A 25898-nucleotide genomic window follows, 5' to 3' on the forward strand; every position below is an offset into this window, starting at 1 on the left:
AGATTAATTGTAATAGCCAATCCACATCGCAGAAAAGAGATGATGAAATTTTCCTACTCTCAGTAGAAAGGTAGGGATTATAGGTTTGGAATGCTCTTCATTGTGGTCACTGTGTAGGTTGGTTTTGTTGCTGGATTTTTTTTTTTTTTGGTGGTGGTGGTGGTTTTATAAAGGGGGCAGGGATGGGAATATTTGGAAATGACTAGTATGAAGAACAAGTTTTCAATAAAGCTTTTAAAAATAGGAGAAAGCAGGGGCAGCTAGGTGGCACAGTGGATAAAGCACTGACCCTGGACTCAGGAGGACCCGAGTTCAAATCCAGCCTCAGACACTTGACACTTACTAGCTGTGTGACCCGGGGCAAGTCACTTAACCCTCATTGCCCTGCCAGAAAAAAATAAATAAATAAAACAAAAGAGAGAGAATATATAAAATAAATAAATAGAGTGGGGAGTTGTGATTGGTAGAGTTATGGGAGATCCAAGAGTGTAGAAGGTGAAAGAAAGATTAATCTTAAAAAAATTTTTTTTTAAATAGGAGGAAGCCCCTCATACCTCCTTTATTATCCAACATCTCTAATACTAATAAATTCAATTTAAGAAACATGTATTAGGGGGCAGCTAGGTGGTGCAGTGGATAGAGCACCGGCCCTGTAGTCAGGAGTACCTGAGTTCAAATCCAGCCTCAGACACTTAACACTTACTAGTTGTGTGACCCTAGGCAAGTCACAACCCCAACTGCCTCACTAAAAAAAAAAAAAAAAGAAACATGTATTAACAAAGAACTCATGATGGAAAATTTTCTCCACATCCAGAGAAAAGAACTGTAGATTCTGAATGCTGATTAAGCCATACTATTTCTACTTTTGTTTTTGTTTTTTGAGGTCTTTCCCTTTTGTTCTGATTCTTCTTTCACAACATGACTAATGCAGAACTATGTTTAATGTAATTGTACATATATGACCTATATCAGATTGCTTTCTGTCTTGGGGAAGGGGGAGGAAGAGGAAGGAGGAAGAAGAATTTAGAACTAAAAATCTTATGAAAGCAAATGTTGGAAGTTATCTTTACATGCAATTGAAAAATGATAAAATACTTTTATGATTTAATTAAATACATAAACAAATGAATGAATGAATGAATAAAAAAGAAAGAAGCCTGTCTTAAGCACTTGCTACGTGGAAGCAATGTGCTAGGTGATCAGAATAAAAGGATGAAATAATAATACTCATTATTAATACATTTGTTATTAAGAATGAACGATAAAACTCACATTTCTATTCCTCTTTAGCATTTATTCACACAGTCCTTTTTCTAAAAACCCCATGACATTAGGAAGAGAAGCATCATTATTCCTATCTTACAGAGGAAAGAGATGAAGTATAGAGACATGAAATAATTTGCCCTAAGTCCCATAGCTTAGGAAATGGAAGAGATGATATTCACACTCGGGTCTTTTGATTCTAAACCCAGCACTTTCTCCACTGTAGCTGAATTGCAATGGACCAGGAACTAGGAGACCTGGAGTCTGATCTCAGTTCTGCCACACATTAGCTGGACCTCAAGTTCCTTTGTAAAATGAGGGGGTCAGATGACATGTCCTCGAAGGTCCCTTTGCAGCTCTAATGTTCTGTAATCTATAATTTATTCCATCTTTCTCCAGTTGGTCTAACAATGAATGCTTGAGAAAAAGCTCATAACCTGGCCTTATGGGACCCTGGAAAAGGAGTGCTAAATTTCCCCCCCTGATGATGGTCTTATGAGGCACAGAGTACTTACTCTATGCTTCCTTTCCAAAATGTTTTCTCTGGAGACTAACTGTAGACCAACCCTCCTTGTTTTGCTTCAGAGTAAACTGCCTAGGATCCAAAATAATACAAGCCTGTGAGTAGCCTTTTCTTGAGAGCCGCCGAGATTCAAAAGTGTTTTGTCTCCTTTGCTTTTCGTAGCAGGCCTCCCATAAAAGGTCCCAGGGTAAGGGTAAGAGTAGGCCAAAGAGGAGTGTTTTCTCCCATGTCCCCTTAATTCCTCGTGAACTTTTTCAGACTTGCTAAAAAATCAAACTGTTTTTCCCCACTTCTCTTTAATGCAGGTCACCTTATCTCTCCTTTTGTCTGTCTCTCTTTTGGTAGAAGAGTCAGGGTACCGATGAATAATATATGTTTAGGTGAGTGAGTCTCTACAGGGACGTAGTCTGTGTATCACATGACCTATAGAAACTCAGCTCTGAAATGTCAACCTGACAATCATCAGCCAAACGGGAGCAATGGGAGCAGGGCCCAGCCCAGTACAACATGCCCCTGCATATCCTTCCCTTTCCAGATCCATGCAGAATGATACCGGCACTCCTTTCCAGAGAAAATTTCTCCTAAGAATCAAAGATTTCCAAATGTTTTAGGGATTGTCTAAATCAGAAGTATCAAAATTGTGGCCTGAGGGCCCTAAACCTAGCAAAACTCCCAATTAAAATCTTAATACTATTTTTTTTTTGGTGAGGCAATTGGGGTTAAGTGACTTGCCCAGAGTCACACAGCTAGTAAGTGTCAAGTGTCTGAGGCCGGATTTGAACTCAGGTCCTCCTGAATCCAGGGCTGGCGCTCTATCCACTGCGCCACCTAGCTGCCCCCCAATTAAAATCTAATTGGGAAATGTTTAACAAAATAAATTTAAAAAAACTCAACAGAACAAAGATAATGATGATTTGTGATTTTCTAAATCAATAGGCAGCCAGTAGGGATCTGTTTCTATTTGAGTTTGACACTACCCTATTGATTCTGGAGGTTTTAGAAGTTCCTTACTGAAAAAAAAAAAAACCACCAAAAAACCAAATGTTTTAAGTTATTTTAAATATGTCCTGGATTCTATAGATTAAATGCATCGATCATTGCCTCCTACCCTTCCAGGGCCATCTCTGAGGCACTAGGAAGGCTACTATTCAAACCTCCTTTCACTTGTCCCTGCTACAGTAAGAGAACAATATTGGGCTCATGTAAATCCATGTAAGTTGGGCTTTCAACACTTAACTTGGAAACTGACCTAGATGGCCCATAGTAGCCTACTAAGCATCTCTAATTGGATGTCCCAGAAGCATTTCAAACTCAACACGTGGAAAATAGAATTCATCAGATCCTCCCCCCAAAACCTACATCTCTTTTCTATTTCCCTATTTCTGTCAAGTGATTCCAATCACTCAGGTTCACAAGCTGGGAGTGAGTGACCCTTACAACAACCCTATGCTATTATTATTATTCCCCATTTTACAAATGAGGAAACTGAGGCAAACAGGTTTAAATGACTTGCCCAGGGTCACACAGCTAGTAAGCATCTGAGGACAGATTTGAACTGAGGTCTTCCTGACTCCAGGTGCAGCACCCTATGTACTGTGTCATTCTTGCATGTGCCCCATTCTGTTCACACAGCCACTGCCCTAGTTCAGGTCTTCATTGCTGCTTGCTTGGACAATTAAAATAGCTTCGTCATTGGTTTCTCTGCTTCTGGTCTTCCCTCTCTCTAATCCATCCTCCACACAGCTACTGAAATCACATTCCTAAAGCATAGGTTTGACCACAACTCTCCCCTGCCCCAAAAGCTCATTATTGCTTCTAGACTCGTACAAATTCCTTTGGAGTTCAGCCTACTTCTCTAAACTTATTCTAGAATACTGCTGCCTTTGTGTATTTTAACTTCTCACCAAAATGGTTGGCTTGCTAATCCCTGTGCACAAACATTCTTTTCCCACTTCCACATCTTTGCCCAGGCTGTCTGGCAGGCTGAAATGCACTCCTTCCTCATATCCATCTCTTAGCTGCCTTCCTTCAAAGCTCACCTCGAGTACCACCTCTAACACTAGGCTTTTCCTCACCCCCAGCAACTCACCAGCTGCTGGTCCCCCTATCACCTGCTCCCAGATTACCTTGTATATTTTGCATTTGCTTAAAAGTGCATGCATTAGGGGCAGCTAGGTGGCACAGTGGATAAAGCACCAGCCCTGGATTCAGAAGGACCTGAGTTCAAATCCGGCCTCAGACACTTGACACTTACTTGCTGTGTGACCCTGGGCAAATCACTTAACCCCCATTGCCCAGAAGAAAAAAAAAGTGCATATATTGTTTCCCTTAATATAATTGGAGTGCCTTGAAGGCAGGGTTTGCTTTTTTAAAAAATCTTCATATCCCTAGTAGGTATTTAATAAATACTTAGAGATTGACACACCAATTAAGGGAAGAAGACAGAAAGAATAAGAATGGTTGGTACTACCTGTGCACAGAATTTTAGAACTAGAACGACCTTAGGATAGAGCACACAGCTCATTAAAATATGTCCTTAAGACTCCTTAGCCAAAATAAATGAATGAGTCTGTACCTGCATTATGACTTGCCTTATTATTTAGATGAAAAAAAGATGTGTGTTAATTACTAGCCTTTGACTGTTGTTGTTTTTCAGTCATTTCAGTCATGTCCAACTCTTCATGACCCCATCTGGGGTTTTCTTGGCAAAGATATTAATTTGCTGTTTCCTTCTCCGGCTCATTTTACAGATGAAGAAACTGAGGCCAACAGGGTTAAGTGACTTGCCCAGGGTCACATAGCTGTTAAGTGTCTGAGGCCAAATTTGAACTCAGGAAAATGAGTCTTCCTGACTTCAAATCCAGCACTTTATCCACTGTGCTCCCTAGCTTCCCAGCTTTAGAAGGGAGAACTAAAGTCTAAAGATTTCAGGCTTTCCTATTCCCCACTCACTCTTACCAGTCAGAGTCTTGCTAGGGTTGGGTTTCCCAACTTCCTGCTGCCACTTTCCTCCTCCCCTGGCTCCTTCCTGCCCTGCCACTCACTCATCTTTTCAAGGTCATGGTCTCTTTGAGAAGATGGAGGCCACCCGATGTATTACATCAGTTCCTTTTCTCTGTTCCTCAAAACTCTAAGTGTCACTCACAGGCCTCCTTCCCTGAAGCCACACTTCTCCCTAAAGCTAATCCATTCCTTTCCATTTCCTTTTAGGATCTTGTTCCATCGGTGGTCTCCTTTCCCTCATGTAGCATTAATCTCTTCCTTTTCATCTGCTTGCAGACTACTTCATATATCCCCAACAACAGGGAGCTTTCTACACCATCCAGTTACTATCTCACCTCTCCCTTCCACTTCTTTTTTTTTTTTTTTTGGTGAGGGAATTGGGGTTAAGTGACTTGCCTAGGGTCACACAGCTAGTAAGTGTTAAGTGTCTGAGGCCGGATTTGAACTCAGGTCCTCCTGACTCTAGCGCCGGTGCTCTATCTGCTGCGTACTTCCTTTAAAAGCCCAACTCAAATGCTACCTTTTCCATTCTATTATCTATACTGTCACCAGTAATTTTCTTCCTTGGACCACAGCTAGCAATTAGTTCTACAGTATCCTAACATGTTTCTCTTATCATATTGAGTATTAGCACTATCTGGTTCTGTCTTCTCCCCATTAGACTGTAAGTTCCATGAGGGTAGGAACTATATTTTGTCTAAACTTTGTATGTGCCCCAGGACCTAGTACAATGATCTGTTTCTGAAATGAATGGATGAATAGATGGAAAAATTAATCTGATATATTTGTTATATTAACGGTTTAAGGGGAAAAAGCTACATAGGAACTTCTTGGGGCTGTTCCTAGGGTCCACATATGCATTATAACAAAAGCTTTCTGGAAATAAGTTATTGTCTCCCAGAGAATGTAAGTTCTTTGGGGCAGGGACCATTTTGTTTTTCTCTTTGGATATCTAGGCTTGAGAGGTAATTTTGTATAGCAAATGGAGTCAATACTGGTAAAAGGAAAATAGGGAGGTGCCTGGATGCAGTAGAAAGAGCTCTGGAAACAGAGAAACTAGATTTAAATCTTGCCACTGATACTTATTGCCTGGGTGATCTTACACAAATCATTTAACCTAGGTAGTTGGAAAGTGGGCGAGTGGAGCCACATAGAGTTGATTGATACACCCCTTCCAGGAGTTCATTTGATTATAGTTTCAGAACAGAAAAGCAGGGAAAAGAGGGCTATTGGTAGGAAGATGGCCAGGGAATAGTAAAAAGAAGCATAATGGAGTGGGGTTCTATAGGTTTGGAACTGAGTTTCAGTCTGTTTCCATTAACTTGTTTGTTTTTATTTATTTATTTTTGTGGGGCAATGGGGGTTAAGTGACTTGCCCAGGGTCACACAGCTAGTACATGTCAAGTGTCTGAAGCTGGATTTGAACTCAGGTACTCCTGAATCCAGGGCCGGTGCTTATCAACTGCACCACCTAGCTGCCCCTCCATTAACTTGCAAACAAAATTGTTCCTGTTCTGAGCCTTGTGAACCTGTGTGCTTATAAGAGGAGTTGGTTACTACAATTTGGAGAGTGTGAAGTACTAATGTTCTCAGGTCATCTAAGTGGAAGCAACAAGCCAGAGATAGAAGTCACCAGAAAATAACCAAACCCTTCCTGTTGAGAGTATGATATAAGAGTTACTCCAGAAAGAAGTTCTCTATTCTAAAGACAGAATTCTTCTAGTGTGTAGGGTTCAAACAGCTACTGGTCTGATCATTCAGGAGCTGACTCTTTTAGAGAAATATATGTCATATGTTAAATCTAATCAATTTTAAATTTCCAAGTAGATTGTTTAGTAAAATCCTCCATCAATTGCTTCTCATGGTGCCAGATGTCCTGCATTGTGATGGTTGTGAAGCAAATGGTAATTGTTGATATAATTTATCTTAAATCCATAGGATACTACATCTGGAATGATTCTTAGAGATTATCACATCTAAGCTTTAATTTAGAATTAGGAAATTCAGGCCCCCAAAAGTTAAATGATTTGACCAAAGTGAAATAGCTAGTTAGTGGTTAGAGTATATGATCTCCAAGATTCCTTCCAACTCTAACATTTTATGACTTTATCTTTTTTTCCACTGAAAGGTTCCCCCTCCATTCCCCTCCTCCCTCTGCCTTCTTTTAACTGCCAATAGGGGTAAGAATAGGGTCTTCTTGAGCTTAAAAAAAAAGAGAAGAAAAAAAAGAAAGGTATGATAAAATGGGAGCTGTCTGGGATTCATGTTATATTTCAAATTGAGAATTAGACTTGCAGTGAAGCTAGCTTTTTTTTTTTTTTTTTTGGTTTTTGCAGGGCAATGAGGGTTAAGTGACTTACCCAGGGTCACACAGCTAGTAAGTATCAAGTGTCTGAGGCCGGATTTGAACTCAGGTACTCCTGAATCCAGGGCCGGTGCTTTACCACTGCGCCACCTAGCTGCCCCCATAGCTAGTTTTCTGATAAATTCCAAGTTGATTCAAACTGTTGTTGTTGCTTTCATTGTTTAGTCCTTTTATCAGTTGTGTCTGACTCTCTATAACCCCATTTGGGGTTTTCTTGGCAAAGATACTGGAATGGTTTGCCAAGTTCTTCTCCAGATAATTTATAGATGAGGAACTGAGGCAGAGTAAAGTGACTTGCCCAGGGTCACACAGCCACCTAACTGTCCTGATTCAAACCTACGTGACAGCTAAAATCAATGTTCTATTTGTTGACCCCTGCACAATAATAGAGTGCTGAAAGTAGAGTCATAAAGACTCGAATTAAAATCTAGCTTCAGACATTTACTAGCTGTGTGACCCTGGGCAAGTCACTTAACCTCTGTTTCATTTTCCTCAACTACAAGATGGGGACAATAACAACACTTAACTTCCAGGGTCATTGTGAAAATTAAATATTTGTAAAGCACTCAGTCCAGAACCTGGCAAATACTAGGTGTTTACTAAATGCTTGTTTCCTTCTTCTGTTTATGTTTTTCTTCCCAAGGCAAGTTGTTATTGTTATTTTCAGTCAGTCATTCTCTTTGATGTTCTCATAGTCTCAGGAGGGCAGCAGCCACACATTTTTTTAATGCATTATGTTGAAAACCTAATTATCATCACAAATAACCCAATAACTCGCTATGATGAAAGGTCATCACTAAGTAAATTATCTTCAACTTTGTGATTTGTATTATTGTCCAGTTCCTGCTGAATAATAATAGGAAATTTAAAATGTAGTTACAAACTCTGACCACCAGGTGACACTGTTGCTTCATAGGAAGACAGCAAAGTCCATTTGTTCTGCCTCAAAGCCAAATTGTAGTATCTACCCTATAGATATGTTTGCTTGTTCAGTCACCCACAGCTGCCCTCAAAGCTTTAGAAAGTACAATCTCCCATATTAAGTTTATTCTAAATTTGCCTTTCAGGGAGGTATATAAATTGAGATCTGAAAGAACTATACCTCTAACTTATGCAAAAAACTGATGAGTTAGCCACTGTACAAGGTGCTCAGGAGGACTAAGCAGCTCTGGTATGCAGGTTGCTGAGCCCTTTTCAGGGCTGCTCCTTGTGGTGTCCACTTGTTCACCCAATTCTCACCTGTGGCTCCAAGAAGCATGAGCAGCAGCCACATACCAGTAAACTGTCTCAGTAGATGGGCTAACCTAGGTTGAAGGTAACAGACTAGCCCCAAACCTGTCAGTGACTTGGAGGGATGTCTACCCTAAGCACGTGAAGTCTTCCTCCAGCAGAATGGGCAATTGAGAACAATTTGTTCCAACGCCATGAAGACGGCTGAAGAAGGCACTGTGAGGTGCTCAGAGCTTGGTCAGACCTCAAAGAGGTCAGAGTCATCTGCTGCATCCCAGGCTGCTGCAAGTCATCTTGATTCTTGTCCTGCCACTGAACTTAGATGACTCAGGAAGGGAGAGTGAGGCTGATGACTTTGCACAACTTTGCCTCACTTTAATCCAATTCAGACACAAGTCAAATGAAGGACAAACAACAAGTTGGTCATTTGATGCTCAGGATACTTATTTCAATAGGAAATATGTTAGGAATCGTGGTTAGGTTCCCAGGCTAACCCATACAAGCCTATTTAAGCTATAATGCACGTGAAGCATTATCTTAATAATGTCATTTCAAATGTTCCTCATATACCGCATGTAACCTTGTTTCAATGTAAAACTCATTTGGACTCCAGGAATACAAGTCTTCCCTCTTTCAGGGGTAGCATACCATAGGCTGTTGCAGATGTAGGGTAGGATGAATAGGGTGGGAGGGAGGACATGACAGAATCTGGTCAATGTTCCAAGGTAGTTGTAAATTATTATTTCTATGCTCTATATTTATTTACATAAAAGAAGGTTCCTTTCTGAACTAATTAAAGCTTTTTTTTTTCTTTTTTTGGCACATAGTAGACAGGAGCAGACTGCAATACATTACCAATTAAGAGCTGTACAGAGAAGTAGGAAGACAAGGGCAAGAACTAGTCAGGACAAGAACCAACCCCCCAGTCAAGAACTATTCATTGAGGATGTATAAGGAGCCAGATGCTGGGGGCACAAAGACAAAAATGAAAGTCTTGCCCTCATGGAGTTTATATCCAACTGGAAAGAAGAAGGTATGGATGGATTATGATCTACAGCCCTGTGGGATAAGTAGCCATGTCAAGAGGATTGATCTACTGGGGCAGCTAGGAGGTGCAGTGGATAGAACACCCAGCCCTGGATTCAGGAAGGACCTGAGTTCAAATCCAGCCTCAGACACTTGACACTTACTAGGTGTGTGACCCTGGGCAAGTCACTTAACCCTCATTGCCCCCCCCCCAAAGACAAAGTACATCCAATTCTGAAGCAAAAGAAGATTGATCTATTAAAGAATCTAAGTACCTCTCTGTAAACACACACACACACACACACACACACACACACACACACACACACACCACCTTTCTATATAAAAGGTACTACTGGGGAGGAGGTATGGGACCCTTTCTATAAGCAAGAAACTGCTGAAAAATCCCACCCAAACCAAACAAACAAAAAAGAAAGCAGGGGACTAGTAGTCAGGACATCTAGGTACAAGTTCGATTCTGCTAATAAGCTTTATGACCTCAGACAGGTTATTTAACCTCCCTTGGTTTCCTACTTGTAAATTGAGAAGGAATCAGAACAGAAGGATTGTTTTTGTTTTGTTTTTAGGGGCAGTTAGGTGGTGCAGGGGATACAGTACCAGGCTTGAAATCTGAAAGATTCATCTTCCTGAATTGAAATCTGGGCACAGACACTTACTAGCAGTGTCAACCAGGCAAGTCACTTAACTTTGTTTGCCTCAGTTTCCTCATGTGTAAAATGAGCTGGAGAAGGAAATGACAAACTATTCCAGTATCTTTGCCAAGCAAACCCCAAATGGGGTCAGGAAGAGTCAGCTGTGACTAAAGAACAACAAATTGTTTTGTTTTTAACTCTGTTAGGAAAAAAAATATATATATATATATAGAAATAATATATAAATTTATATATAATAAATTATATATAAATATAAGAGTCAGAGAAGAGTGAGAACCACTGTTTTGAATAGTTAGGACAATGAGGATAGCTGATAGATGGAAGAGAGCTGTTTAACTTTTATTTTGCTCCTATTTTCTCTGCCAATCAAAATGATCCTGAGACCAAAAAGGATAGAATAAAAATAGCCAATAGGGATTTGATGCCCAAAGTAAGTGGGAAGGTAGTAAGAAAGTTACTTGCTGCCCTTGAATTCAAGTGTCCAGGCCCAGAAGGCCTACGTTCTAAGAACTGGCTGGTGTAATTGCTGAAACTTTGTCAGCAATCTTTATAAAAGCTCAAAAATGAGAGAAGTAGGGGGTAACTAGGTTGCGCAGTGGATAGAGCAATGGTCCTGGATTCAGGAGGACCTGAGTTCAAATCCAGCCTCAGACACTTGACACTTACTAGCTGTGTGACCCTGGGCAAGTCACTTAACCCTCATTGCCCCGCAAAAAAAAAAAAAACAAACAACAAAAAATGGGAGAAGTAGAACAGGTCTGGAGAGAAAAAAATATTCCATTTTTTCAAAAAAGGAAAGAGAATGGGAGAGAAAGGAATAAAGTCTACAAATAATAGGTCCTGGAGCTTGACGTTGATTCTGACAAAATTCAAATTCTGTCCTTTACTTTGTGATATTTAACTTTTTTAAAATCAATACTTTTGTCATCATAGGCCAACTTTGAGAGACTGGGGAGAACAGCATGATACTGCAGTATTGGAAAGGGGCAAAGGGTGTGCCCATTTTCTAAAAGGGGGAAAGAAGAGAACCAGAAGCCAGTGAGTTTGACTTCCAGTCCTGGCAAAATTCTAGAGCATATTATTAAAGGGATGATTAGTAAAGACCTAGAAAAGGAAGCAATGATCATGAAGAGTCATAATGGATTCATGCCAAGTAGTTAAGTCATAACAGTCCACTGTCATTTCCTTTTTGAAAGGGTCAGACTGGTGGATCAGTAGAATGCTATAGATAGTTTACCTAAATTTTAACAAAGCATTTGACAAATTCTTTCATGCTATTCTTGTGGAAGATGTGGGGGGAAATGTGGGTAAAAAAAGAATATAACTAAGTGAATTCTGAACTGGCTTAATCTCTGAACCCAAAGTTATAAATGAAATTATGTTAATATAGAAAGAGGTCTACTGTGGAGGGGCCTGGTGGTTCTGTGTTTGGTTATGAGCTGTTTAACCTATTGGCTAAACTTGGATAAAGATAGAGATCATGTGCAGATGACATAGAGCTGGGAGAGCTAGCTGGGATACTGGATGAGAGGGTTGAGACAGAACTTAGGGCTGAATCAGTGTCAAGGACCTGTGATTTTATTGGTATGGAAGCTTCTATAATTTATTGAGAATAGAGATCACCAGGGGCAGCTAGGTGGTGCAGTGGATAGAGCACTGACCCTGGATTCAGGAGGACCCGAGTTCAAATCCAGCCTCAGACACTTGACACTTACTAGCTGTGTGACCCTGGGCAAGTCACTTAACCCCAATTGCCTCACCCAAACCAAACCAAAACAAAACAAAACAAAACAAAAAAACCTGAGAATAGAGATCACAACCCTCAATCTCATCTAGAACTTGGAAGATAGGTTTTAAAGTGTTGCCTGGGGTGCAGGGAAGTGAGAGGGTTATAAAGCAAGTAAGGATTTGAACCCAGCTCTTCTTGACTCCAGCAATATCTGTACACCATGTTGTCTACCTAAAATGAAATCTAATAGCAAAAATATCAAATATTACACTGCGGTTGGGAATCAACTAAAAAGTCAAAGATAGAGAAGGTGTGACTAGTCAGCAATTCATTTAAGAAAGATCTGGGGGCAGCTAGGTGGCACAGTGGATAGAGCACCATCCCTGAATTCAGGAGGACCTGAATTCAAATCCGGCCTCAGACACTTAACACTTACTAGCTGTGTGACCCTGGGCAAGTCACTTAACCCCAATTGCCTCACTAGAAAGAAAGAAAGAAAGAAAGAAAGAAAGAAAGAAAGAAAGAAAGAAAGAAAGAAAGAAAGAAAGAAAGAAAGAAAGAAAGAAAGAAAGAAAGAAAGAAAGAAAGAAAGAAAGAAAGAAAAAGATCTGGGAGTTTGGGGTGGTCTGTAAACTCAGATTCAACAGTGTGAGTGAGATAGAAGCCAGGAGAGCTAAGGCAATCTTAGGGGGCCCTCAGAGAAGACTGTCCAGGACTCTTAAATGCCCTTAAGTGTTAATGCTCTCTTCTTTTTCCACACACACACACACACACACACACACACACACACACACACACACACACACACACACACTTAATGTTCCTTTCCCCTCCCAGCAGAATTAAATTATTTTGTATTTCTTTTCATATTTTGTGTTTACTTCGCTGCATACATGTTTCTGCCCAGTAGAATATAAGGTGCCTTTAAAAAAAAAGAAGAAGAATATAAGGTCCCTGAGGGCAGGAGCCATTTCATGCCCATCTTTGTATCTCTGGTGCCAAGGACTCCTCTGTGCTATGTTTCCTCCACCCACACCTAGCACAGGATAGATAGATAGATAGACAGACAGACAGACAGATGGATGGGTGGATGGATGATAGATTGATTGATAGATAGATGGATAGATGATAGATTTATATAGATCAGATAGATATCAGATATAGGTATAGATAGATAGGTGATAGATGATAGACAGAGACAGAGATAGAGATAGAGATACGTGGGGACACAGTAGGTGCTTAATACATATTTGCTGACTTGCATTACCTGTTTAAAGTTGAGATCCCATGCACCCCAGGTAGACTGTAAGTTCCTTGAGGGCAGGGGCTGCTTTGTTCTGTCTTTGTATCCCTAGTGTCTAGGTGCATAGTAAGTATATAATAAATAAGTGCTTGTTGGATTGGACTGAATTGAAGTCAGGGACTGCCTATATTCAGAATCCAAGTTCATTTGTATGAATAATAACTTCCTAGGTCACTTCCTCAATAGCTTTGACTAATGTTTCCTCAGGAGGTTTAGGACACAATGTTTTCCATAGAGCACACATAGTTTACACTAAACATTAGAAGGAAAAAGGCTTACGCATGTCCTCCAGGAGGGCCATATAATAACAGCTTAACAGTACAGAGCCAGGAAGAGTTATCCTGTCATTCATCCAAAATGTTGGCACAAATTCTGCTCCATGATTCATCGTTACTCATGCTTCTCATTCTGCTGAACTAAGTGAAGAGATTTGTCACTAGAGGGTTAGTCACCAAGTAACAACTTTTTTGGCTCCTTAGACCATCTCCTGAGGCATGAGGGGTGATGGTCTTGATTGGGAAAAGTACCCACCAGTGATGAAGCCACAGATCTTTGGAAGGAATCAAACAGTACTATAATAACGGTGATGACAAATACCATGCTCTCATGACTGACATATTTATATAGTACCTTCATATTCATTTATACATATAGCCTTCCATATATGTTTATTCCTCACAGAACCTGGAAGGGAAGGAAGGAGGGGAATACAATTTTTATAATTCCCCCTTTGTATAGATGGGAAAACTGGCAAAGAAAGGGTGATTTGGCCAAAGGCACACAACTAGTAGATGGCAGAGCTGGGACTGTAATACAAGGGGCATCATGATTGATCCTGGTCTATTGATTCCACATAAGAATTTCTCCATTATGCAATAATAGCTTTCTATTTGTTCATTGTAAAGTATTTATTCATTGATCCTTTTTTCCTTTCATATATCTCTCAATCAAATGATACATTCAACTCTCTATTGCTTTTTCATCTATTCACCAAATTCAGCTTCTCTGTCTCATTAGCTATTTATGTTGCTCTTTTCTGAGAGAACATGGCATTAAACCTGCAGTCAGAAAAGACTTGGGCTTCAGAAACTTTTACTGGCTTTGTGAACCTGGTCAAGTGTTTTCACCTTGCAACCTTGGTTTTCTCATTTGTAAAATGGGGGGTGGATAATAATTATAACTAGGGGCAGCTAGATGGTACAGTAGATAGAGCACTGGGTTTGGAATCAGGAAGACATCTTCATGAGTTGAAATCTAGTCTCAGATACTTTTTTGCTATGTGACCCTGGGCAAGTCATTTAACCCTGTTGGCCTTAGTTCCTCATATATAAAATGAACTAGAGAAGGAAATGAATGACAAGCCACTTCAGTATCTTTGCTGAAAAAACCCCAAATGGGGTCATGAAAAGTTGCACACGACTGAAATGACTGGAAAACAACAAAATAATTATACCTACATTACAGAATTGTTGAAGGGAACAAAGGAAATTAAATCTGCCAACTATTTTGCAAATCCTAAAGCACTATATAAATATTGGCTCAATATTCTTTCCTCCAAGCTTCTTCCAGCATACTTTTACCTTTCAAACTGAGCAATCACTAATACCCAGAAGAAGCAAGGAGAAAATGCCACCTTCTCCAAACACATCTGTTTCAAGGCTTACAAAATCCCCTTTTTCTTACCAGGCTTTCAGCAGTAAGGTCTGGTAAATCATGGATGGTACAGGAGGGATAGTCCAGGACTGAGATGCTAGAAAGAGATGAAGAGGACCGGCGTTAAGGAAGCACACCAGTAGAAAAGTATGACTTTCAAAGATTCTTCTCCCACCAAGATCACATTGTCTTCTGCACTTGCCATCACTGTCCATATGGGCAGAGGCAAGCAGCTGGCTAGGGTCATTTGCCTCATCCTATGGGACCCCAAAGGACAACTTCCAGGATCACTCTGTCCTGGAGGGGTGAATAGTACTAGAAACTACTGAAGTATGATAGGTTTTTAAAAACTTGTATAGATAGTCATAGAAATGCTTCACAAAGCCAAATAATCCAACCCAATGAAAGCATTTCTTTTATTTTTTCAAAAAAATTTATTTAAAAAAATTACTTTTAGTTTATGGAATAAAACAAGCATTTCTATAACATAGTATAATTAAAAGATGATTGTACATGAAACTGTAAATCTATTATGTACAATTTGCCATTCCTTTTAAATATAATAAGTTATCGTGTAAATTTCTTTAAATAAATACTAATAAACAATAGTAATTTTAAAAATAAATGTTAACAAATGATCTGCTGTGAATAACTTAGTTATTTTCAGCAATGCAATGATCCAAGACAACTCTGAAGGACTTATAAAAAATGCAATCCATCTACAGATAAAGAACTGATGGTATCTGAATACAGATGGAGGTGTATTTTGTTGTTAGTTCCTTTTCTTTTTTTTGTGTGCGTGTGTGTGTGTGTGACGCTATTAGAGTTAAGTGACTTGCCCAGGGTCATACAGCTAGTAAGTGTCAAATGTCTGAGACTGGATTTGAACTTAAGTCCTCCTGACTCTAGGGCCGGTGTTCTATCCACTGCACCATCTAGCTGCCCCACGCCACCTAGCTGCCTTAGTTCCTTTTTCTAAAGCTTTTTTTTGTCTGCTAAGTTTTACATGACTGAACATACACAACTTATATTGAATTGATTGAGTTTTTAAGGGGGTGGGGCTAGGGAGGAAGGAAGAGAATTTGAAACACAAAGTTTTAAAACTCGATGTTACAATTTGTTTTTACATGTAAGGTGGGAAAAATTCTAAATAAAACTAAATGTTAACAAGTATTTATTGAGGACCTATTAAGTGCAAAGTACCGAGGATACAGAGAGAATGAAAGACAGTTCTTGCCCTCAGGGAGGGTGCATTCTATTGGGAGGACACAACTTGTAAACAGATACGTATATACCTAATAACTTGAAGAAGAGGAAGATGACACTAAATAATTGAGTCAGGAAAGGCTTTCCATGGGAGATAGTACATGAGCCTAGCTTGAATTCCTAGCTAGGGATTCTAAAAGGTGGAAGGGGAAAGGGAGGTCATGCCAGGCATAGGAGACAGCATGTGCAAAGGCATGGAAGTGGGAGATGTCAAATAGGGGGACCAGCTGGAACATAAACTATGTGGAGGAGAGTAATGTGCAGAAGGACTGGAAAGGTGGGCTATAGTCAGCTAGCACATCCTAGCGTGGAAGGCTGAGGGAGGATAAATACTCTCCTGGGCGTCTTATAGCATCTCTTTCCAAAGCCAGCCAGCAGCTTCTGAATGTGACTCCAAGGAAGCCAAGACACTCCTTCTGTGCCATCTCGAAGCAAAAGCCTTGAGTGAAGACGAGGGATTAAAGGAGGGATTGGCTCCTTATAATCAGGGCCAATCTGGCAGTTCAAGTAGAGCAACAGGATATATCCCCTAAACAGGTGGAAGATTGAGTGGATAGAGGCCAGCAGGGAAGAACACGGTACAGCATGCATGAATCAGAAACTGAAATAGCCAAGGGCTGAAGACTCAGGGCACATGCCTGTCCTGAGCCACAGATCTGAAATGTTTGCCTCTGAGGAGTTCTAAGGGTCAGTTTAAACTCCCCCGTGCTTCAGCCTCTTCATGTGTACGGTGGCATCAAATGACCCAAGTGCATGAAGATTGAATTCAAAATCAGAGAATTTTGACTGGGTGGTGGCCTATGGCAGCCACGCCCTCTTCCCATCTCTTTCTGTTGGTCATTTCTCAAGTCTGCAGGCCTCCCCCAAAGATACAACTTTGCAGGTAGCTAGAGTGACAATTAAGTAAAAAGTAACAGTGAGAGGTAGCCATCCCACCATGCTCAAATAAACAGATTGCAAGTATGGTTAGGCTGACTGATGCAGCCTAAATTCAAAGGAACCAAAAGAATGAATGTAATTTGAGGCAGCAATAGTATAGTATCTGGAACAAGGGAAATAAGAGTCCTGGGATACTCAGTCCTGGTTGGTTGTGCCTCAGCTAGTTCTAGGTTCTAGGTTCTCCCACATTTTGGGAGGAGCAAATGGGAACACATCCAGAGAAGAATGGCCAGGGTGGTGAGAGGACTCAAAAGCATGCCAAGGGGAGCAGCTAGGTGGCACAGTGGATAAAGCACTGGCCTTGGATTCAGGAAGGACCTGAGTTCAAATCCTGCCTCAGACCCTTGACACTAACTAGCTGTGTGACCCTGGGCAAGTCACTTAACCCTCATTGCCCTGGGGGAAAAAAAGCATGCAAAATGAAACTCTGTAGAATGATCTAGGGATATGTAGCCTGGAGAATAGAAGGCTGGAGAAGCACATAATAAGCATTTCAAATACTTGAAGACATATGTGATGTGGAAGAGAGATTATTTTTATTTGGTCTTCTATAGTAAAACTAGAACCAATAGGTAGAAGTTATTGGGAGGCACGTTTGGACATCACATAAAAAGAAACTTCCTAACTAGAGTCAATCACAAATGAAATGGGCTGCCCTTGTAGGAGATAGGTCACCTAGTCCAATTTGTACCTGAACAAAAATCTTTTCTACACTGTCTTCCATTACGTGATCATCAGTCTTTGCTTAAAGACCTTTGGTTAGTGACTTACATGAACTGATGCAAAATGAAACAAGCAGCAGCAGGAGAACACTGTACACAGTGACAGAAATGTTGTACAATCATCAACTGTGAATGACAGCTATTCTCAGCCAAGACAATTCTGAAGGTCTTATGATGAAAAATGCTATCCGCCTTCCGAGAAAGAATTGATGGAGCCTTGAATGCAGATTGAAACATACTTTTTAATATTCTTGGGTTGGTTCTTTTTTTTTGGGGGGGTGCATTTTCTTGTGCAATATGGCTAATATGGAAATATTTTGCATGTATGCACATGTATAGTCTATATCAAACTGCTTGCTTTCTCAAGAAGGGAGAAGGAAGGAGAGGGAGAGAATTTGGAATTTTAAAAAATAAATGTCAAAAAGTTTTATTTACATGTAATTGAGGAAAAAAAGAAAAGAAAAAGCACTATGATCAAAGCAATTACCCCCCCCCAATCAGCACAAATCCACATAGTCATTTCCTTTTCCTGTGGAGTAACTCAACCAAACTACTTCAATTTCCAATACATTCCAAATCAGAGAGAGAGAGAGAGAGAGAGAGAGAGAAAGGCCACACTTTGAGAACTGCTGCATTAGACCATGGATCATATTGTCTCCCTCTCTATAAGATGAATTCTACTATAAGATGAAGATAATATGGGCCCTACAGGGGTACTGGGAGAATTCAATGAGATAATGGGTAGGAAGGTGCTTTTGTAGACAGTACAATACTTTACTGCAAATGTAAGGTGTTAGAGGTCCTTAATTTGAAAAACAAGCTGATCTCTAGGGACCTCTTTTGCTCTCAGTGCTCTGATACAGCGTGCATGAATAAGAATTGCCCTAGAATGCTATGATTTTATGACTGGCTTGAAGTCACAGAACCAGTCATTGATCCAGCCTGGACACAGATTCACATCTTAATTTGGGTCAATGTTCTTTCCCTAATGCAAAAAGTCCTTTCTAGAGAAGTCTTAGAGAACAAAAAGCCTTTGGTGGTAATGGTGACATTTTAGGCACTGTGAAGAGAGGAGGTAAATATGTAAGCCCTACTCCTCCACACTTCCTTGGCAGTGATGCATTTTTCTTATAACCAGTGCCTAACTCTAACCATTCCTTTTGATTTAAAATACTTTCTTTGTTTTAAAAACACCTCCTCAAAACCCATAGATGTTCATTCACACAATTAAGCAGGTTTCAGTTATAACTAAGCACTTGGATCACATTGTTTGAAAGGCGGCTACTCTTGCCTTTGAATCTTAAGGGCCTGCTCAGGCCACAGAGAAAGAAAAAAAAAGTGGTAGGAGCAGGACCAGAAAAGAATTCCTAGGCCTCTCCTATTCCTGGGTTCCAGGCATCTAGCAGAGGCACAGGGATGACTCAAAGGCTCTAGGATTTGCATCTTGGATCTAATTTCATCCAGCTCTTTCATTTCCCAGACGAGGAAACAGAGGCTTAGAATAAAGAAGTCATCTGTTCTAGGTCAAACAATGTATATGATGAAGTCAGGATTCAAATTAGGGTCTTATGATTGCATCGTATTGTTTTCCTTTGCACCATGATGGAGGGTTATACGCACTGGGCTATTCTTCTGCAAAAATTTCTTGCCTTGGGGATGAAGGAATCCCTAGCACTATATTTAGAACTGGAATTAAAATGAAGAGATCTAGAATGCTGTTCTCCCCACTCCAACATCCGTACCACCCACCCACCAGGCTGCTTCCATCCCATCAAGCATCTCTTCTTAATTGGACATCTGGTTTTATGCTTTCCCAACTCAGCCCTCTTCTAGGGTCAGTCTTATGAGAAGCCAACCCCCCCCCCAAAAAAAAAATTCCTTCCCTAGAGCCTATTAAGATCCTTAAAATTCACCATAAGAGTTTTCTTTCTCTCTCTCTCTTTCTTTCTTTCTTTCCTTCCTTCCGGTGAGGCAATTAGGGTTAAGTGAAAGTGTCAAGTGTCTGAGGTCGGATTTGAACTCAGGTCCTCCTGAATCCAGGGCTGGTGCTCTATCCACTACACCACCTAGCTGCCCCTAGAGTTTCATTTCTTTAAACTTTGAAGGTTCTTCGGTCTTTCAAAGTGGTCCATTAATATACAAATGTGTCTGGGAAGGGTTAACACCTGAATTCCTGTCAGTCAATTTTCTTTTTTTTTTTCCCACTTTCTTTCATTTTTTTCTTTAATTCAAGTTTTCTTATACAAAATGACTAATATGGTAATGTTTTATATAATTATATAGATATAACCTATACCTGATTGCCTACCGCCTCAGGGAAGGGGGAGGGGAGGGAGGGAAGGAGAGATCGAATTTGGAACTCAAACTTTAAATAAAAATGTTTATTAAAAGAAGAATGTATAGGGGGCAGCTAGGTGGCACAGTGGACAAAGCACAGGCACTGGATCCAGAAGGACCTGAGTTCAAATCCGGCCTCAGACACCTGACATTCAACAGCTGTGTGACCCTGGGCAAGTCATCCAACCCTCACTGCCCCACTTAAAAAAAAAAAAAACTTGTCAGCCACCCATCTAAAAGAGTTAACAGTTGTGGGCCTGCTTAGTAGCTAGTGACAGACCACCAGACTTCAGCAGTGTTCTAGAACATTCCTCATATTCTGAGGGAATGGAATAGGGAGATCCTCCTTTGAATTTCTTTATTCTAAAATTATCAGAATTTTTTGTTTGGAGGTGCAGAATTTAAATAAATATTACAGCTTTTGGGGCTCTTTCAACCACCAGAGATTTTGTAATGTTGTGCATCAACCTCATATAATCAGAATGAGGGCTCAGGGAGAAGGAAGACATGGGTAATAAATGAAGAGGAAGAAGGCATTTAAAGATATCTGACTCAAAGAGCTGGTCCACTCTCAATTATCCGTGTTAAATTGCTAACCTCTGACTGGCTTCTTTCTTCATGTTTCCTACCTCCCATCACCTCCTCACCTTCACAATTAGTTACTACATGCTCAAGGAGTGGTGAGTCAGAAATTGTTTACTTAGGCATTATGAAGTAGTAGAAGAACAGTTAGACTGAAGTTCAGAAGACCTGGATTCTAATCCCAACCCTGATAGCACTCTCACAGAGGTGTGACTATGGACAATTTACTTCTGGAATTTATACTGTAGACAATTTACCTTTCTGTCCCTCGGTTTAATTAAAGTGTAAAATGAGGGGAATTGAAGTAGGTGATTTTTAGGACCGTTTCCAACTGTGGGCATTTTAGGATTACTGTTTAGCAATCCACATGCCACCTGACTTCTCCCTCGGCTTGAGACCCAGTGGATAGACCACTGTGCCTTAAGGAAGGAGCACCTGAGTTAAAATCTAAGCTCAGACTTTTTTTTTCTCTTTTGTTTTTTTGGTGATGCAATTGGGGTTAAGCAACTTGCCCAGGGTCACACAGCTAGTAAGTGTTAAGTGTCTGAGGCCACATTTGAACTCAAGTCCTCCACTGTCAGTCAATTTTCAAAGGTAATGGCTAGCTAGCCTAGTGAGCAAGACCCAACCAGGGCTGGGAGTCTGGAGTGAAGGCAGGTCTTCAGAAAATGGGAGGCAGAGATAATTCCATCCAATTTCTAAAACACAAATTCTGCCTTCAGTCTAATTTTGCCTAAGATGTGTGTCTACCTTCTTCCATCCTGCAGGATATCCCGCCCACAGAACAGGTAACAAGCCTCTTGACACCAAAGAAGACACACAACCATCAACTGAAACTCCTTCTATATGTTGTCTCCCCCTATTAGAGGGAAACTTATTAGGGGAGAAGCAGTCTTACTTTTTTATTTGTATCTCTAGTACTTACCACAGTGCTTTGAACATAGTATGCTTAGTAACCAAGAGGAATTATTTAAATCAATGAATATTTATTAAAAATAACATAAATTTAAAACTTATAATCTATGATTGTAGGATTTTAATTAGCATTTTTTAATTTAAGGGGCAGCTAGGTGGCACAGTGATAGAGCATCGGCCCTGTATTCAAGAGGACCTGAGTTCAAATCTGGACTCAGATACTTGACACTTACTAGCTGTGTGACCTTGGGCAAGTCACTTAATCCTCATTGCCTTGCCCCCCCCATTTGAATTTAATGTTAAACATTCTAAATTATTAAGAGCAATAATAAACTTAAATACTTTCATTCATTCATTCATTCATTCATTGTTACCTGTTTTTGGATGTGATGTAGGATAAGATATTTTGATTGAAGAATTTCAGGATCAAGGGAATACAATTGGCAAACACCAGGTGTTGAGACACATATTCAAACTAAATCAAAAGAACCAGAGAAAGCTGTGTATGAATCTGGCTACTGGGCAGGCAGGGTGAGGATAGGGAGAAAGCACACATAAGAATAAACAACAAGGAAATGTATAAATTCTTCCTATTTTGCTGTGAGATCCATGGCACCGTTTCCATTTCCGTAGCACCCTACCATTTACAAAGTGCTTTCCTCACAACAACCAAGCGAAATAAGTACTGTAGATATTGCTATTCACATTTTACTGATGAGGAAAATAAATTTTAGAGAAGTAAGCTGACCTGTTCAGAGTCACACTGGTACTAAGAGCCAATACTTGAACCCAGGGCTTCCAACTCTGAGCCTAGCTCTAAACACTACCCAGAATGCCTGTCTTCTCTTCAGGACCACAATATCTGAGGCGACTCAACTTTCTACCCTATCCTGGAACTGTTCTCCTTTTTAGGCATCAGTTTCCCAATCTGAAATGGGGCTATGGTTATTCAGCCCCCACTACATAGCAACTGTGTAGGGGCAGCTAGGTGGCTCAGTGGATAGAGCACTGGCCCTGGATTCAGGAGGACCTGAGTTCAAATTCGACCTCAGACACATAACACTTACTAGCTGTGTAACCATGAGCAAGTCACCTAACCCCAATTGCCTCACTAAAAAATAATAATAATAATAATAATAATAATAATAATAGCAACTGTGTAGTAAGTGCACTCCATACAAAAAGTGAAATGTGACCTAGTGATAATGAGATGTTTGCAAAAAAACCCAACAACATTTTTTTTTTCAAAAAACCTAGGTAATTATGAAGTGACATTCTTTTTCAATGGAATTTTTTTTCTTTTTTCTTTTTGCAGGGCAATGAGGGTTAAGTGACTTGCCCAGGGTCACACAGCTAGTAAGTGTCAAGTGTCTGAGGCAGGATTTGAACTCAGGTCCTCCTGAATCCAGGGCCGGTGCTTTATCCACTACACCACCTAACTACCCCGACATTCTTTTTCTTAATCCAAAAGGAGCTAAGGAAACCCCTTAGAAGAGATAGCCTTCCTAACACTAAATGTCTGGCCCACAATGGCCCTACTCTTCCAGATTTAGCCAGGACAGGTGCACTCAGGCCCCAGCAACTGCCAGTAACATAGAGGGAATGAAAGGGGGGCATGTGCCCTGAGGAACAGGAGTTGCTCCTCAGTTACCAATAACCAGAGGGACCAAAAGCACAAGTTGAAACAGAGAGAGCCGTGTGTGCTCATGATCTCAGGAGGGAGCCTGGAAGGGATTCATTTCACTCTCCTGAAACCAGATAGACTCAGTGCCCAAGAGGAGGATCTGCTGAGGGAAGAGGGTCATGGAGGTGCAGATGCCATCCACCAATAGTTACGAAGCACAAATGCTCACTGGGCACTCTTCTAATAACTATTGGGGACGTAAAAGATACAAAGGAAATTATATTGTAGAGCATCTTGGGAGGATGGGGGAGGGGCATAGTCATTCTTTGTGGAATGTTAAAGCTGAAAGAGACTTTAGACATCATCAACTCCAACTTCCTCTTTCTACAGAGGAGGAAACTGAGGCCCAGAAGCATCCAAAGTTGCTCGGCTAATTATTGGCAGAGCCAAGATTAGAATGCAGTTCTACTTCTGGTCCCCAAACTGATAAACACCATACTGAGTCACCCATCCTCCACAATACATAACATTTCTGTAAGTTAACTAAAGATTTCAAGGGAGGGGAACCCCCTTCCATCCTAGGCAGCCCACCCCACTTTCGGACATCTTTAATTTTTGGAGGTTCTTTCTTCCATATATCAAGCCAAAATCTGCTTCTCTGAAGCTTTGCCCACTACTCTAAGCAGAGAAAGTCTTCCTGTCTTCTTTCCTTCCTTTCTTCCTTCCTTCTGCAATTGGTGTTAAGTGGCTTGCCCAGAGTCACACAGCTACTAAATTTATAAGGGCGGACTTGAACTCAGGTCCTCCTGACTCCAGGATCAGTGCTCTATCCATTGTACCTCCTAGCTGCCCCTAATTCTTCCTTCACATGATAGCCCTTTAAAATAATTGAAGAGTTATGAGATTCTCTTCTTCCTCCCCAAGTACTCTCTTCCCCAGTTCTTCCTTTTGATCCTTGTCTGTCATATTCTCCCATCGCCTCACCATCCTCTGGATGTTCTTTCTCCAGCTGGGCAATATCCTCCCAAAACATGGTTGATCATCCATGATGGGGACCAATGAAGGCAGAGTACAGCAGAACTGTCACTTCCCTGGCCCTGGACAGCTGAAGATGCTGCTTAGCTTAGGGGGAAGGGAATTGATTGCTATAATTCTTGCTACCAGCAATTCCTCCCAACTAGTGAGTCACCACCAAAGGAGGGTGGTGACTCCCCACAGCTTCTGGTTTCTGCTCTGCTGAGTTACATCTAGGAGAGAGGGACATAGCTGTGCTGTTTTCCACTCTGCCTCTCCTCTTCATTTTATCACTGGGCTTGGTGGCTCACTAGGCCTGGAAAGAAGGAGCTACTGTCCACCCTGAATTTGTCAAGATCCAAAGAGACACCCTAGTGGAGTCACTGCCTATCAGAAGAGGCACAGTAGATAGAGCACTGGCCCTGAAGTCGGGAGGACCTGAATTAAAATCTAGCCTTAGACACTTACTAGCTGTGTGACCCTGGGCAAGTCACTTAACCCCAGTTGCCTTAAACATCCAGGGCCATCTCTAGTTGTCCTGATGTATATCTTACCACTCGGCCCAGATGGCTCTGGAGGAGAGAATGAGGCTGGTGACTTTGCACAGCCCTCCCTCACTTAAATCTAATTCAGTGCCAGTCACGATTCCAATGTCCTCTTTACAAACAACAGTTAATCCATACTCCCAATGATGCAGTAACCACAGCTCACATGGGCATAGCACGTTAAGGTTAATTCTGGTCATGTCACCTCACCCCCACCCCTCCAATTCAATAAATGCCAGTGACTCCCTATTTTTTTTTTTTTTTGCGGTGCAATGAGGGTTAAGTGACTTGCCCAGGGTCACACAGCTAGTAAGTATCAAGTGTCTGAGGCTGGATTTGAACTCAGGTCCTCCTGAATCCAGGGCCTCTGCTTTAGCCACTGTGCCACCTAGCTGCCCCCAGTGACTCCCTATTACTTCCTCCAGGATCAAATAGCAATTCCTGTTTGACTTTAAAAGCCCTTCATAGCCTGGCTCCTCCCTCCTCCCTTTCCAGTCCAATCCAGTAAGACTGGCCTCTTTGCTGCTCTTACACACACTTCCCCAACTCAGTGTTTCCCCTGACTGTCCCCCCCACCAGGAATGTTCTCCTGTCTCATCTATACTTCCTGCTTCCCTGATTTCCTCCAGATCTCAGCTAAGATCCCCTTTCTTTCAGCAGCCTTTCCTGCTCCCTCAGAAGTCTAGTGGATTAGCTTCCGTTTATCCCATCTATATATCTCAGGTTTGTTCATGCATCATTGTTTGGATATTGTCTATCCCATTGGACCCTGAACTCCTTGGAAGCAGAGGTTCTATTTGCCTTTCTCTGTATCCTCAGGGCTTAGCACAGTGCCTGGCAGAGGGTGTACTTACCAAATACCTTGTTGACTTACTGGCTGCCCAGAGTGTGCCTTCCTCTCAACCACCCCGGGGGTAAGTCTGGCAAATAGTATTATTCCTGTTTCATAGATAAGAAAGCTAAGGCTCAGGGGAGTTTGTTTGAGAGAAGCAGCTGCTGGAACAATGGATAGATAGAGCGCTGGGCCTGGAGTCGGGAAGACCCGACTTCAAATCTGACTTCAGACATTAAAAACTACCTTGCATGGTGTTTGTGAGGATCAATTGAGATATTTGTCAGAAATGCTTTGTTCCATGTCTGGAACACAGTAGGTGTTTAACAAATCCTTGTTTCCTTCCTTCCTTC

The 25898-nt window shown here is 41.0% G+C and overlaps 1 protein-coding gene across 1 annotated transcript in view; it reads right to left on the minus strand.

Annotated features, from left to right (window-relative positions):
* Positions 1 to 25898, minus strand: part of STRIP2 (striatin interacting protein 2) — a 71368-nt gene that overhangs the window by 14337 nt on the left and 31133 nt on the right. The window contains exons 17-18 of the mRNA XM_043968310.1: positions 21905 to 22005; positions 14800 to 14866 (exon numbers count right to left, since the gene is read on the minus strand). Coding sequence (XP_043824245.1) covers positions 14800 to 14866; positions 21905 to 22005 — 168 coding nt within the window. The remainder of the gene's footprint in view (positions 1 to 14799; positions 14867 to 21904; positions 22006 to 25898) is intronic.

The sequence above is a fragment of the Dromiciops gliroides genome, chromosome 5 (genome assembly GCF_019393635.1).
Source record: "Dromiciops gliroides isolate mDroGli1 chromosome 5, mDroGli1.pri, whole genome shotgun sequence".
NCBI lineage: Eukaryota > Metazoa > Chordata > Mammalia > Microbiotheria > Microbiotheriidae > Dromiciops > Dromiciops gliroides.